Source organism: Cygnus atratus, chromosome 3 (genome assembly GCF_013377495.2).
Source record: "Cygnus atratus isolate AKBS03 ecotype Queensland, Australia chromosome 3, CAtr_DNAZoo_HiC_assembly, whole genome shotgun sequence".
Taxonomy (NCBI): Eukaryota; Metazoa; Chordata; class Aves; order Anseriformes; family Anatidae; genus Cygnus; species Cygnus atratus.
Window position 1 is genome coordinate 98227756 of NC_066364.1, and position 15700 is coordinate 98243455.

General features: G+C 39.9%; 1 protein-coding gene across 6 annotated transcripts in view; it reads right to left on the reverse strand.

Annotated features, from left to right (window-relative positions):
- Positions 1–1135: 1135 nt before the first annotated feature.
- Positions 1136–15700, reverse strand: part of MIA3 (MIA SH3 domain ER export factor 3) — a 28353-nt gene continuing 13788 nt past the window's right edge. For 2 of the 6 annotated variants that reach the window (XM_050710107.1, XM_035556190.2), the window contains 22 exons: positions 14871–14892; positions 12707–12795; positions 12479–12556; positions 12278–12388; positions 11378–11449; positions 10700–10804; positions 9805–9927; positions 9572–9695; positions 8673–8728; positions 8501–8591; positions 8224–8362; positions 6489–6590; positions 6342–6402; positions 6187–6222; positions 6029–6096; positions 5638–5735; positions 5390–5521; positions 5140–5208; positions 4922–4998; positions 4700–4771; positions 3915–4071; positions 1136–3531 (listed from right to left, as the gene is read on the reverse strand). In XM_050710107.1, the coding sequence (XP_050566064.1) occupies positions 3203–3531; positions 3915–4071; positions 4700–4771; positions 4922–4998; positions 5140–5208; positions 5390–5521; positions 5638–5735; positions 6029–6096; positions 6187–6222; positions 6342–6402; positions 6489–6590; positions 8224–8362; positions 8501–8591; positions 8673–8728; positions 9572–9695; positions 9805–9927; positions 10700–10804; positions 11378–11449; positions 12278–12388; positions 12479–12556; positions 12707–12795; positions 14871–14892 (2211 nt within the window). In that variant the 3' untranslated portion in view covers positions 1136–3202. The remainder of the gene's footprint in view (positions 3532–3914; positions 4072–4699; positions 4772–4921; positions 4999–5139; positions 5209–5389; positions 5522–5637; positions 5736–6028; positions 6097–6186; positions 6223–6341; positions 6403–6488; positions 6591–8223; positions 8363–8500; positions 8592–8672; positions 8729–9571; positions 9696–9804; positions 9928–10699; positions 10805–11377; positions 11450–12277; positions 12389–12478; positions 12557–12706; positions 12796–14870; positions 14893–15700) is intronic. The other 4 variants (XM_035556198.2, XM_050710108.1, XM_035556204.2 and 1 more) reach the window with 2 other exon arrangements.

Below are 15700 nucleotides of genomic sequence, written 5' to 3' on the forward strand. Positions count from 1 at the left end.
TTAAATCACAATTACTCCCTAACAGAACTAATTTTTGTGTATCTCCTCACAGAATGATTTGCAAAGATGGGTGGGGAAAGGAGAGAGGCTTCCTTCAGGGCTTCATCCTCACGGTGGTGGGTATTTCACCATTTCAGTGATAGGACAGGCCCCTCAGTGTTCAACAGGATCAATTTTCCAGAGCTTTTGATACAGTAGATCTGGCTAGCAGGTTGGCCCACCTTTTACAAGAAACTGCTGTTCTTCTGGAAACTGATTGTATGCAGTTTTCTGCATATTTTGTGCGAGTCTGGAAACTTACTCCAAAAATGACCTTTTTATGTAAGTAGATAGGATTATCATTTTCTGTATTTTTGATTCAGTGTATAATAAGCTGCAGGACATGGGCTTATTATAACACACTTGCATTCACCTTTTGACCTAATAAAGGGACAGAAGTAGAACCCAGTCAAATCTTTCATATATTTAATACAATACTGTAAGGTTTGATGTATTTCTTGCATATCTAACTAGTGCCTAAATACTCTGCTATGCTAACAAAAGACCCAGCACCCAAACTAGTGTCAAATATTAAGTTTATTTTAAACAGTCTGGATGCAGATCTATCACTAGTCTCTTTTTTTTTCTGTCATGTACCCCCCCCGGATGTCGCAGTGTGCTTTAAATGGAAAGGATGTTATTTTTGTCATGAGAGTTGTCTGCCTGTAGACAGGCATTCAACACTTTGCTTTACCATACTGATGAGGACAAAAAGCTGTTTTGAACAGCTTTGTTTTTGTTTTGTCCTCACCTTTGAATCTTTTTTTTGTTTGTTGTTTTGTCCTAGCCTTCGCACCTTCCCTCTGTATGGCATAACTAGGGATAAATCTTCCTTGCTGAGTAACTAATATGTTAACATGACAAAAGCCAGCAATGGTTCTTCCAAATTCTACCAATAGTTGGAGGGTTTTTTTTTTAAAAAACAAGCAATTGAATGTTCCTGTTTACAGGTCTTTGCAGTACCTACTCCAGTGGTATGACATGTTGACAGTATCAGACTATCAAGTCCTGAAAAGCTATCCCTATGAGTTACAAAAATACCTCTGAAGGAAGCGTTTTGAATACCATACAAAAAGAGGATCCCTAAATTCTTTAAAAAAAAAAAAAAAATTGTTCATCCTTCAAACTCTGTGAAAGGATAGAGCAAAGCGTTAGTTTAACTTCTACAGCTGCAAATAAATCTAAGCTAGAGCAATAGCTGTGTTGCCAACAGCCCTTGGCTAGCTCAGGTCTCTTTCTGACCTAGGAATCTGTAGCACCAAGCTTCTCTGCAGCTTGTACAAGCTGTCTTGCTCAGCAAGTGGCAGTTGTGTGGCTCTGCCCCTGCTCTGCCATCCTACCATTGCTTTTGGGAATCAGTCAATGCCTGGTGAAAGCACTGAAGCAAGTTACGTGTTCTGCCTGTGACTAACAGCGCGCTCGCTGCCCTCCTGTTGCTCCCAGAAGATGGTTCCTTCCAGCTTTAAGTTAATCCCAGCTAGGGTGGGGAAGGGAAGAGACGTTCAGCATCACAAAGCTTGGTGTTGGGGAAGGGAAGATTCTGAACTTGGAGGACCTGACTTTCAAATACAAATATTCATCCATGTATATGTAATTAGCCACCATTCAAATTGAACATTTTCACTTAAATTACAAACCTGTTGTTCCAGCTGCTTACCTTGACTCTTCCCCAGCTTGTAGATGTCTGTATTATCTCCAGTTATATGAAATGTCAACTTTGAAGTATTTTTGTTAAATACACAAGTAGAGCTTTGTATTTAACTAATTGTGAATTAATGTCTGTCGGGTGTGAAATACCATTTTTATGCTTCTATCCTTTACATTTTTTTCTGTCAACTGTCTTTCATTGAGAGGACTACTACTTCCCCCTCCACAAGCACTTGTATTATTTTATGCTTTAGTAATGTTCTATCTTGTCCTTCATCTAACTCTGAAGTTTAATACTTGTACTGTAAGACTGTAACACCTACGTGGCAAGTTTAATGGCTGCTTGTACTCTGGCAGTAAAGCTGTAATGGCCTTCATTAGATTTTTATTATTCCTAGTTTTCTCTTCCCTTTATTTTTTTTTAGCCTCCCTAAGTACTTACGTACAAACCTAAGGTTTTTTTAATATAAATGAATAATCTTATGAAGTGCAGACTTAGTATTGAAGAACAGTTTAGCTTCCTTGCCACTAAGATGCAAACTCACCTCTCAAACCTTGCTTAATGCTCCCAAGCCAATCTTGAATGCAGACAGTGGTTATTCAATTTCTTAACTTCTAGAGTGCTGGAGCCCCAACCTGTATTTCTGTACTAACCACATGACCATGGAATTCAAGAGCTCAGGGTGTTCAAAGTTTCCAGCTCTGGCCTGCCCTTCAGGTGAGGAGGTCTCTATCCCCCCCCATCTTCATGCATGAAGCAAAGCAGTAATTTGCTAGACTAGTCCAGCATAACGTTCAGTCAATCATTAATCTTGTAACACCTGCGGTTACTCAGCTTGGACTCAGTTCTTCAACTTGGTCATGGCTGGTTCAGTAACATAGCATTCTCTGGTTGTAACGTCCATTCTGAACAAAAAATGGCACTGAAACAAAGCCTTCACGGTTTAGCAAAAGGAATTTTGCTTTTTATTATAACCTTCCTTTGAATACAGTGTCATTTGTGCTTCTGATCTCTGACCAGACATCTATTCAAAAAAAAAAAAAAAAACAAAACTAAAACCACACCTCACAGTCCTCATGTAAACTCCTGGACTAGAATAGCTGCAGCTGAATGATGTGATGGAGAAGGCAGGTAAGATAGCATTTTACTTAAAAATTATTTCCACAGGAAATGATTTGATTTACATTTTTCATGAAATTAATTCATTCACCAACTGGTTACAGAGGCTACATTTAATTAGAACTAGCCACACAGGTACTTCCTTTCTATTGCACGTTTAGAGTAGGTTCAAGTCCATCACAAAAAGGTTCTTGCAGCCCAAGAGGATGGATGAGTTTAAGGTGATCATAAATGCACATAAGATGTCTGCAGCAACTGGATAAAAATTAATCCTGCAAAAGCTGAAATATACTGAAATGAGACAAACGGCTTCAAATAGAAAACCATTTCCTAAAATCCTGACCGCAGGAAGTGTGCTAGAGTCCATTCCACTGAGCTGCTGACCAGACACTGCAGTTAGGGCTTCTGCGCTGGAGGCTGTGTGTAGTCCTTTGAGCCTGCTGGTGGTGGAGGAGGGCCTGCAGGGTAGTCTCTAGGTCCTGACGGAGGCAAGTCTCTGCTAGGAGAAGGTGTATAGTCCCTTGAGCCAGGCGGGGGTAGCCGTGGGCCTTGAGGATAATCTCTCGGGCCAGGAGGACCTAGAGGTCGGAAAGAAGGGTGCCCACGTCCATATGCTCTGGGATCTGGAGGGGGTGGTAGCGGGCCAGGAGGCAGATCTCTCATTCCTAATGGGGGGCCAGGTAAGAAATCTCTTGCAGCTGGAGGTGGTAAGGGAGCACCACGAACTAGAAGGAAAGGAAAACACGAGAGGTAAATTAAAGTTTAACATAAACTTCAAAGCTCCTGACTTGTTCCTCGCTTGTTAATTTGCTGGAGCAGTTCTGGGGTAGGTCGTTGTCACATGCAGACTTCACAGGCCATTAGTTATATTCTCCTGCCTTTTGGCTGCTCGTTTCAATTTTAGACTAAGCAGGCAAAAACACTCTGGCATTAAGGAGGCTTGGGAAAAAGAAACACAGCCACCCAAACCTTCTGAGCATGACGGCTCGACCTCATGAAGAATGGGGAGGCTGCATGCCACCAGGTGGCAGATTCCCAGCCCTACAGTAGTAGTCTGAGAAGCTCAGTGGGAAAAGTTCAGTTTCAGCACAAGGCAATACAATTGTACCTAGGGGCACAGGAAGAGGCCGGGGCCCAAAGTGTCCACGCAGAGGAGCTGGCGGCGGTCCATAACGAACAGGCGGTGGGGGTGGAGGTCCCATCACTGGAGAGGTCATGATGGGTGTCCCAGGGAAAGAAGGTGGGCCTTTGGGACTAACATTAGCCTGCGTGAGATCAGGTTAAAAATCCAGTATGTTACTCACTGCATCAGAGAAACCTCTCTCGCTGCTGAACAACCACTCACCTGAAGGCCAAAAGGTGGAGAAAAAAAAGAAAAAAAAGACACAGCCCAAACTGCATTAACCAAGTAGAAAATAAGGAAATACACTGCACCATCGTTGTCCCTTCACCCAGAAGGCTGCTTGCACTACCTAGGAGTGAATACTTTGTGCATCTTCTGAGATAACAAGTTTCCTGAGTACAGCTTTAGCTAAAGAGAAGATCGACCAATCTCTTTAGAAGCGTCCTTGGTTGATACCTCTTTGGTAAAGGGCCTGCCACCTTAAGTCACATGTGGAATTAAATAGTACAGGTAAGTCAGCTTCTTAAGATTATTGTAGTCACTCCAAAGTTAAGTGTTTCCCTGCAGTCCTTAACAAGAAAGGTCTGATTTCCTTAATTCCATAAAAAAACAGACAGCAACCATTCATCATTAGAGAAACCTTTCAAGATAGACATAAGCCCTTGGTTAGTTTTGCAGAGCATTCTGTTATTTAGCAGTTCAGAACACCAAGCCTGTTACTCTTCTCCATCAAAGCAGCGTAACACCATATTCAGCCTCTGAATACTCACTGTAGGTGGTTCAACAGATGAAGGTGAATCAGTAGTTACACAGGGGGCTTCAGACTCTTTGGGAGAGGGCTGCTTTTTTTGGTGAGGGTGGAAGGGGACAGCAAATAAGGACAGTGACAGGATATAGACAAGACAGAACATGACACAGTTAAAGCAGCAGCAAGAAGTACAGTGAATCATGTATTAGAAATGGTGCCTGAAGGTTGGTTTTTTTCAGCTTACCGCTCTATCCATTGCTGTGGAAGGGGAGGAGGTTCTTGGCCCACTACTGATCAGGGATGCTACAGCAGGCCCAAGATCTGTAGAGAGAGCCATACATGTTTTAATGATGCTTCGGGAAAAGGAATACTGGTCTTGAAGTTCCAATTCTGAAGTGAAAAAATAAGTGAGTACATTGCAGTGAGTACGCTGCAATTGGTTGCAGGGACCATGTAACTTACCAGGAACGGACATCCTTCCAGGGATCTCTGGTGGCCTTCGTGGAACAGAGGGGCCATCTACCACTGTACCTTAAGAGAAACACCAGAGATTCTGATCAACACAAGCCTAAGCTATTTCTATTAAAACAAATAAATAAATAAACCTCTGCATTAATAAAGCAGGTGTCAATATCTCTACAATCACGATCAGACCTTCTCGAGTTTGTAGCATATAAGATACTTAGGGCAGAAAGGAAGCTTCACTGCTTACCAAATTCACCTCTTGAGCCTTCCCTTCGAGGAGCAGAAAGGGGCCGACCAGGAACTTCTATCATTTGTGTGGGTGACGGATTTCCTCCACTCACAGGTGATGGGCCAAAAGAACCATCTCTGCTTAAGGGCCCTACATCAAGAAATAAAAACAGTGATGTACTTTCCTACAATATATCAAAGCCTTATTTTTTTTTAAGAATAAAATGATTTGAAGACCAAAGTTTTGGGAGAAACAGCAGCATTTACCTCGTCGTGGTGGGACTTGGCGATCGGGTCTGCCTGGAGTTGGCTTCACAATTAATGGTCTTTGAAGCATAACAATTTTTTGGTTCACTTCTATTAATCTAAAATTAAAAAAATAAAGTTATTTTTAATTCAAGTAGCACATGTGAATTGCATTCATTAGCATGAAACAGTATCATAAGCCAACTGCATTGTAAAACGTTACAGCTTTTACCAAGAAATCTTATATTAACCATCGAAACAGTTTAGTAATTTAAAAATCAGTTAACTTGTATATACACTGCAGGTTTTACACAAACAAGCTAACTGAGCACCTCGCATAGCTTGAGCTCCTCCCCTCCCAAGAAACACAGCATGTTCACAGAGCAATAAAGACAGCCTGTACTGTACTTACTTTTGCCTCAGGTTGGCTGCTTCTCTTTTTTCTTCAGCCAGAGCTCTCTCAGCAGAGCGGGCAATAAGCTGTCAGGGAAAATTTTGCCAGCTGCATTAACTGCACCGGCCTGATGCCAAATATATTTTTTTGTATCAGAAAGGGAAGGGCATTCTTACCCAATTGTCGTGTGCTTTTTTCTCATGAGCGGCAATCTGAGAAGAAAAGAATTGTATTAGCTTTCATTTGTCCAACAACTAGTATTTCCAAGAACTCAGAGCATTAAAATGATGCAGGAAATGGTGACGCAATAACCAGCAAGCAGGTAATTTACCTGGTTTTTGTATGATCTCTCTGTTTTTTGCAATTCTTCTTCCATATCTTGAATCCTTTGCCTGTACAAAAGGAAAAGAGGTTTAAATGAGTGTTTTTCAGCAGCTGAAATAAAGGAAAACAAGAGTCTTCAGAAAAATGAAGTTACTTGTAAACTTTCACTTCCTCAATGGCCAGCACGGCTTTTTCGTCTGCAGCAGACAATTTCTGCTCCTTCTCCTGGCGCTCATATTCTTCTTGAGTTAGTTTTCTATATAGGGGAAAAAAAAAAACAGTGCAACACAAACAAACAAAAAAACCAGCAACACCACCACACAACGATGTATTCCACCATTCTACACCTACTACAACTCAAAATCAAGGGAGATTAAAAAAAGACAGAACTACCGTCTTTTGAAACCAACAGACAAACTCTTTGTGTGTAAAACCTGAAAATTTACAAGGTAGAACTGACTGGAAAGATCTGTCAGAATCTAACAGTTGCAGAATAATTCATCTCTTCAATCCCCAAATTTACTTAACAATTCTACAGATGGTAATCCAGATTTAGAAAGGTACTAAAGAAATATGCAGAACTAGCATCTAACTAAGGGAACCGAGGAAAGGTCCAGAGAAAAAGGGGGAATTTAGCACCCAGGTAACAAACACACCAACAGTCATCAAATGTGTGGAAAGACGCTTTTTTTCCAGTATTCTCCACATCAATTTATTATCGGACCAATTTTCACACTATTTTTAACCTTATGGTTCGCTAAAAAAATATTCTTTGATACTATTCTGGACGTATTTAAGAGGCTCACAGTGTGCTCCTATCTTACAAAAGCTATCCCACAAAACTGGAACCAATAAACTAGTAGTAAGTTAACTATTGCTAATAGCCAGTTCAACATAATCCATCTCCTTAGCTACATGTGGAAACAGTTTTCCAGAAATACAGGAAGTCCTAAATTCAAATCAATACATAACAGACAGTGTAACTTCCTAAAAGTTTTGGAAGGAATATAAATCCTGCAATCAGAGATGTCAAGAGGAAGTTTTTTTTTCCTTAAAAATTGGGCTATCCTTTACCTCTCTAACACGTGTTCATTACATCTGGGTCCTGAGGTTATGAGATCAGACAGCCTCACTACCGAGGTGCTATACAGCCTAAGTTCCTTAGCTTGTTCCAACCCTGTGCTTCTCCCAGCCCACACACTTGAACCTTAGAGCTTCCAAATCCCCCCACACTTGAACCTTAGAGCTTTCTATTGCTTCTCCATTGAATTCCATTTTTCTTACAGAATATAGCTGAAAATGTCCCTCAATCCTACCTAAAGTTTTCTCCACAGAACAGATTTTATTACAGACATTTTAGTAAGTAAACAAATGTGCGAATGCTAAATGAATACAGATACACATTCATTCTTCACCAGTAGTGTTTCATTCACCTCAGCTACCACCATGAACTGAAACTTAATTTAGCCCTTTGAAAAAAGCAAAAAGCTCACAAGGGTAAAGTATTAAGCTGCTACATTATGAAAATTAGATTAATTTAACTAAAAAGTAAGTGAAACAAGCCTTTATCAACAGTCTTTAACTTCGACTTGACAATACGACATACCAACCACAGAATTCTCAGACCAAACCATGCTTGGTCTCCCCCATTTTTTTTTTAATTTTTGTTTTTGTAGAAGACGATACTGTGTGTGGAAAGTGACGCTGTTCTCAAGTGACAGCCTTGAGAATCTGTGGGTAGGCTACTAGCTTGAACTGTACTTAAATGGCAGTCATCAGTTTTCACTCTACGTGCAACTTGAAATCATTTGACCCTACTGAACAAAGAGCATTTGGATAGTGCTTATGATCGAATATGTTATCTCGTGAAAGAGTAATGAAAGGCTTACTTCTGGAGCGCCATTTCTTTCTGCTGGTAAAGTTCACCGAGAATCTCTACTTTCTGCTGTAGTGTTTTACATTCATTTTCCAGTCGAGCTTTGGCTGACTGCAGCGAACAGGAGTCGTGTTCTAATTTTTTTATTTGCTCTGTCAGAGAAGCAAAGGTAAGTTAAGAAGTTGAAAGGAAGTTACAATGAGAACTATTATGCCACTTCAGTGTCCTGTTTATTTTTAAACCACAAACAGCATTTCATCCTAAGCAATTCTTTTGCTAAGCCTACCCACCTTCCAGCTCATGTCTTGCTGTTACTTCATCACTCAGTTTGGACTGCAGAAGATTTCTGTCTTCTTCAACTATGGATAACATAGTTTTTACCTGAAAAAAAGCAACAAATGTTTATGATCTTAGGCATAGCAGTAACATGGCTGCATTTATTAGATATCTTGTGCAGCATACCCTGGAGACGTCCATCATCTGCTTAATCTGAGTCTTCATCTTTTCATTCTCATTATCTAGAAGATAAAAATAAATTTGTTTTCCTTATTTTTTAACCCCAATTCCCTGGACTCTGTAGCTTTTAAAAATAATACTCCCTGCCTTTTAACCTGGGATAGGTACAAAGAAAAAATGCTGGGGGAGGGGGCAGGGGAACAGGACAAAACACAGTAGTGTTCCATGACCAGCACAACAAAACCAGTAGAATTATTTCAAAAGGCGTTCCAGAAGATTCCTCCTTGTCGCTCCTTCTACCACAACACTAATATTAATGTGAATGCAGCATCTATTATTGGACACAGTATATGAAAATCAAGAAGTGGGAATTTCCAGCCCACTTATACTGTACAATTAGAAAAACCACGGGAAAGGGGAAGGATTCAGAATCAGAGACACAGCAAATGTTTACAATATTAAGCAAGACAAACTTCCTAAATAGTCTTGCAAACTTCCATTCCCGTTTTTCTTACTCAAAGATGTGCTTACCCAAATTAGCTATCTATCCTGAGGTAACCGTAATACTCGTATTAAAATAAGTGTAGCCTAGCAACAGAGCTGAGATTCTCAGCTTTCCCAACAGTCTTAACTGCTAACTTCATTATATATTTAATTGTTAATCTTTAAAACTCATTACACTTACAACATGCCTAAACAGTAATCTAAAAACAACGATAGGGCTTTTAACCACTTCTCCCTTCATTTAGGTATTTTGTGTTGTTGACTGAAGATTAAACCTGGCAGTCTCTTAACCCACAAGCAGCTACACACGTGGATTCTCCCTGTTCCTCGTATGACATGAACGTAACACCTTATATGCTTTAGCTACTGTGTGCAGCAGCCAGCAGGTAGGATTACTATACCTGGCAACTCTCCGTTGGCCAGATCGTCCCCTCTGCTCCATTCATGCCCTTCACCATCCTTCTTGGCCTCAGATGCTGGATCTATGTCAAGCTGCTTCAGCTGCATAATGCAGTTAGTTAAAACCTAGTACGGAAATCATAGGATTACTGAAGGAGAATCACTCTGCATTTTGTTAAGTATTCCAAAGTATTTAACAACACGTTCTGTTTAAAGCTTGTTGAAAAGAACCTACCTCAATTTCATTTTCCTTATAGGCAAGTGCTTCTTCTATGTCCTTCTGAGACTTCTGATACAGTTTAATCTGCTCACTAAGCTCAGTATGTCTCTCACTCCAACCTTCAGCTTCTTTTAGCAGCTGTATGAAACACCAAGGCAAGATGATTTTTTTTAACGATTATTTTTAGTAGAGGCTACGTGTAACAGAAGTCTGTTTTACTACCAGCTCTGGTGATAACTGATCACCACACGTCACAGATCAGGTGTTAACTTCACAATTATCACACACATCACCAGTCTACTGGTAGAACTGGATGCTGGGAATCTTTTTGCAAATTATACTATTAAGCAGTTTTCCAAATTTTATGTTTTCACATCTTCTACCCCAACATCAGAAACAAACTGCTCACACACTTCAGAACATGAAGAATTAATTGCAGCCCAGAGGTTAACCAAACCAGATTCCTTAAGACAGCATTTACTTCATATATGGAGAAAGAAAGCACAGAGACACTTGCAAGTATCTGCAGAAGTACTGTCATGACATTTCAGGGCTAAAAGCGCTCTTCATTTAGCTTTGCTTCAGAATTGCTTTTTGGCAATTCGTTACTCTGACATCCCAAGTAGCAATCTCCTGATCATACAGTGACACCGTAACAGCACAAGTTTTCTGTGAAGTTACTGACAAAAACCAAATCACTGGAACTGGCAAAGCCTGCATAATGGAGGCGTGGCTAACTTGCACAAAAAACCTGTGCAAGAAGCATGAGGGATTTAAATATTAACAGTGGAAATTCTAATATGTTAAGAAAACTCAGACACAGCGAAGATACACTCAGGAAAACTAGGAATAAAGCCCTGATATTTAAGTCAAAAGGGAAGCAGTGTTGCCTGGTCTGGTCAGAACTTACTTGTTCCTTGCTCTTTTTCAGCCTAGCATTCTCCTCCTGCACATGCTGGAGCTCTGACTTCACCTTTTCTTCATTTAATTTAGCTTCGTTAAGGGCTATCTGCACCTACACATCAAACAAACAAACAAACAAAAAAAAACGGAACAAAAAGAGTGATAAAGGTCAAAATGTAATAGAGTAAGAGCAACACATTACTGGGAAACAGAAAAAAGGTATACATGCACAAACTGAAATCTTACCAGTTAGCATTTTCTATTAGATACTAGGCATGAATTTTCCTGCACAGAACTTGTACCTGTGACTGCTGAAAGAATGCAGATACTTTACTGCAGCTTTTCAATACTTAAAGGGGGCTTATAAAAAGCAGATGGAGAGCAACTTTTTGCTCAGTCAGACAATGACAGGACAAGGGGTGAAATAAAAGAGGGGAGATTTAGATTAGATGTTAGGGGGAAATTCTTCACTCAGAGGGCGGTGAGGAACTGGAACAGGTTGCTCAGAGAAGCTGTGGATGCTCCATCCCTGGTGGTGTTCAAGGACAGGCTGGATGGGGCTTTGAGCAACCTGATCTAGTGGTAGGTGTCCCTCCCCATGGCAGGGGGGTTGGAACAAGGTGATCTTTAAGGTCCCTTCCAACCCAAACCATCCTATGGTTCTATATGACAGGTAATGCTTTACCTCTGAAAGCTCAGCAGAATGCACACTGATAGCCTCTTCAAGTTTTTCCAAGGACTTCTGGCTTTCAGAGATCTATACAAGAAGAAGACGAGCAGTGAGTCTGTATTAGCCTAGTACATGGCTTAACCTGAGCGTGTCATTATTTTAACCTGTGCATTTTGAAAGCATAAAAGAAATTTTAAGCACCAACAAACTACCACTCAGACAAGCCATTAGACTAGCAGCAACAGCGCTGCCTTATCAGCAGGGCGAGGAATAAAAACCACACAGCACTTTAGAATCACCTTTCGCCTTTGACTCTGCCTGTGCATGACTGGGAAAGCTCCCTTCACACCTACGCTGCCTAGAACAAAAGTACCGCTGCCTAGAACAAAAGTACCACGTGTTGCTGTCATTAGCAACAACCTTTGATCAAAACACCAAAGAACTTGTTGGAGCTTACAATAGTAAGTATTATTTTCAGCAAATCAGGCTTTAAAAAGGGGAAGAAAAAAAAAAAAAAGAGTATCACCTCTGGACACAAATTATGGGCAGCTTAGAGATCTTCACACTTACTATCAAATTAGATGCTTCCTCTAAGCATGAGAAAAGTTCTCTTACCAGCCTGAAATCTTCAGCCCACATTGTTAAGGAACTTCCTGGCTTTTGCTAGGATAGACCAGCCCGCAAGTGGAATACATCTGTTTGTGTATGAAAGTACAACTACAGAAGTTTACCAAATCTTAAAAAACAACAAAAGTCAACAGAATCTTCCCCCTGAACTTGGAATGAACCTGAAATTTCATTTCAGTTCTTTTTGAGGTGGGTCATCTCATTTTCTATACCTCTGTCCATTAATGAACAGTTTGTAGGGCATTTTAAGTTAAGGACAATGCAAGACCTTAGTGTGATTGCTCTTACTTTTTTCTGTTTCTTCTCATTCTGTTTTCTCTCTGTTTCAAGCATTGAGTGCAGACTTTTTATTTTGTCATCCAGTTTACGATTTGCTTCTTCCAGCCCTTTGACAGTGTCCTACAAAAAAAAAAAGTACAAGACCAACTAAAGCAAGTTATTTTATTAACACATTTGCTTTTAGTACAAAGATGATTAACTGTTCCTTACCTTAAGCCCTGCAGTTTCATCGGAGAGAATATTTTTTTGTTCTTGGGCTGCTTTCACTGATTCCTTTGCTTGCTTTATCTAAGCACAAGAACAACCAACAGAACTGAGAAACTGTCAACGTAATATTCAGTAAGAACAGAAAATAAAAATATACTATCTGTTACACTTACTGTGCCAATAAACCAATAACAAAGTCAGGAAGCAAGAGACAAGAACCTAGAATGGTACCTTTTGATCATATTCTGACATCTTGTCTAGGATTTCTGTTTTTTCTTGTAGAAGGTTTTTAATCTTTTCTGCGAGTTGTTTTTCAGTCACTAGGAAGAAAAAAGAAAGCTTACAGTAACTATACTTCACATCCTGGAGGAAAAAAAATTAATCAGAGCTATTACTTTAGGGAACATTTTCAAGAAAGGAATAAAGCACAAGTCAGGACAGTTGTAAATTTCCTGGCAATCAGCCCTTTCTGCAGTAGTCAGAACATCTCCAGCTTTCATTTAAAGCTAGGACTGAAAACAAGGCCGTAAAGCATTAAATACTGATGCAAAGCGTAGAGCTCTTGCATCCACTTCACAGGAGCTGGTCATTGACCACACAGCAGAGAGAAGTGAGGTGCTGGCTAGAAAAAGGGAAGAATTGACAGTGAGGATGTTGTAGTGGTCTCACACTGCTGTTTGATACTCAAGGGAGATGCAACCACTTTGCCTAACAACTACCTCTTTCTGCTGTATAGGAACTGAACGTTTGGACAGCAAAGGTAATAGGATGAAAGCTCTGAGTTAGCGGGAACAGAAAAGAGACCGTCTGCTAGCAGATGGCATCACTGACCCTCACGGAGCTGCATGGCTTTCTAACAGACACTGTTACTGGACTTCAAGAAGAGCCGTGACCCTTCATCCTAAAGATTCTAAGAACTGTTCTTTAGTCATGCATTTGTTTCTCAACCCAAACAACTCTCCAACCAACCTTTAGGATTCATTGTACATTATTACCACACTTAAATTATTTTATTGCAAATTAATGCCGATCCAATTGGCATTCTTTTTCAAGTCCTAAACCACCCCCGTATGTGAACATCCCAAGGCCCATTTGCCTCACAGCAAATCCTGGAGCACAAACAACAGGAAGCACCGGTTGTTCCAACTGCATCCTACACAGTGCAATGGCAACTGCTACTCCTCCCTCCCCTTTTACGTGAGAGCTCCTGGCCTAGATGATCCCCTGGCCCTTCCTGCTTAGGGGAGAGGAGGGCCAGCAAGCAACTGCTGAAGTCCAAGATAGTTCTGAGCACTTTAAGGGGGCAGGAATCCCCACATTAACCCAATCTCCCAATTTTACTGTTGTGATAAACAGCAGGCAATAGATTTTATCTTCAGGATTCCAAATGTAATCTATCATTTAACGTATTTTTGTCACTGTTAATGTTCCTCTATTTTACATAAAGACTTTTTAATATCAACATAATCTATCATGCTTGAAGAGTATTTGTTCTTAGCTTCAGTAGCTTCTATAACACAAGAAAATATTTAGGAGAAAAAAAAAGTTAGACCTACATTCCTCATTCTTTCAGGAAAGGCTGCTAAGTAATTTATACAGCAGAATAGCAGTGTTATTGAAGAGGGAAAAACATGTGTTTTCCAGCAAAAGAAAATCCCCTTACAGACTTAAGATGGATTTTTTTCATCTTGCCAATCCGCATGAACTGTATGAAAAGAAACTGCCGTACAACTACAGCAAAAACTAGAAAGAAGTGGTAAATAAGTACTATGGTTTGTGAGGAAACAAGCAGAAAGAATATACGAAGACGATTCTTTCATATTTTCATTTGTATTCCATTACAAATTGTAGCAGTCACCATACTTTGAATTCTACTTCCTTTCCGCTCAATACAGTTTAATCTTATATACATCAAGCTGTGAACTAGCCACAGGAATATCTGCGTATTTGCATCTACATTTAGAAGGTCTCTTCAGAGCTGCAAAGCAACCAGTTTCAGCCTCCCTTCAACAGGAAATGGCAAGAGGAATTAGATACTGCTTTTTGTGAGAAGCACCAAGCAAAAGCAAATTCACTGTTAGTTAGAAAACAGAACAAATTCTTCTCCACTGCCACCATACCAGCTAACCAAGGATCACATTTAAGTTGAACAAAGTGGAGCTTTTCCTTGCCTTTTCTTTAATTTGCAGGTGTGGAATGCATTGTTTCTCCTAATCAGAGCATATTCAAAATAGTCAGATTTAAGTAAGCATCACCTACCAGCCTATCTTACACCATAACCAGACTTGGCATTATCCTTGAAAGGAAGTGAAGATTAACACTGTCCACTGAAACGATCTTCAACACCTTTACATGCCTAACCATCAAGTACACCAAAAAGCACAGTGAAACCTACCTTGATAGATTCTACTCTTTACCTACAGAAAAAAAAAAGAAAAAAATTAGCCATAAGGAAGTGAAAATGTCTTTTTTTTTCCCCCCTATGGAAGCAAGTTACCACATATAGCCAGATTAAAGAAGCATACGGAAAGTACAACCATCACTGCCAACAAGAGTATTGAATAACACTACAAACAAGCTTAAGCTGTTTTCTAATAAAAGCTTCTAGGTTAATGCCCTGTCCTAGAGCCTAAGTAAATATCTGTTTACTTAGTCACTGAAAGGATACCAGTAACTGGCCATATCTCATAAAAAAAAAAAAAAAAAACACAAAGAAAATTGAACTGTTTTGCATCAAACAACAATCATGAACCTGCAAACATAAAAAACACTTGCACCCCAGTTTGACCCACGATCCTAAAGCAATGCATGTTTGCATTACAGCTGCTCATTTCAAAACTAACACCATTAAAGAAATTCACAAGCTCTCCTTTTTATGCTGTTTCAACAGTATTTTGCATTTGAAACTGACATAGTGCATTAAACATCAAAAGTCAAGCAACAAAAAAATTACCAGTGTTGTTCCAGATAATATTTGGTTTTAATTTACTTTCGTCAAGCAAAGATGAAGTATGCCACAGATTTCCAGTGCATATCATCACTGAATTGGGTAGCTATAATATAAGCTGTATATAATCAGAGCTGACGATGGTATTTTTCTTGCACAGAAAGCTATCCACGTATGAAAGAAGAGGAGAAATGCAAAGTGAGAAGCAGAGTGGGGAAGAGGATCTTCAGTGAGAATTATGATCGGGTTTTAGGTTTTGTAGTATGGTGCTATGGACA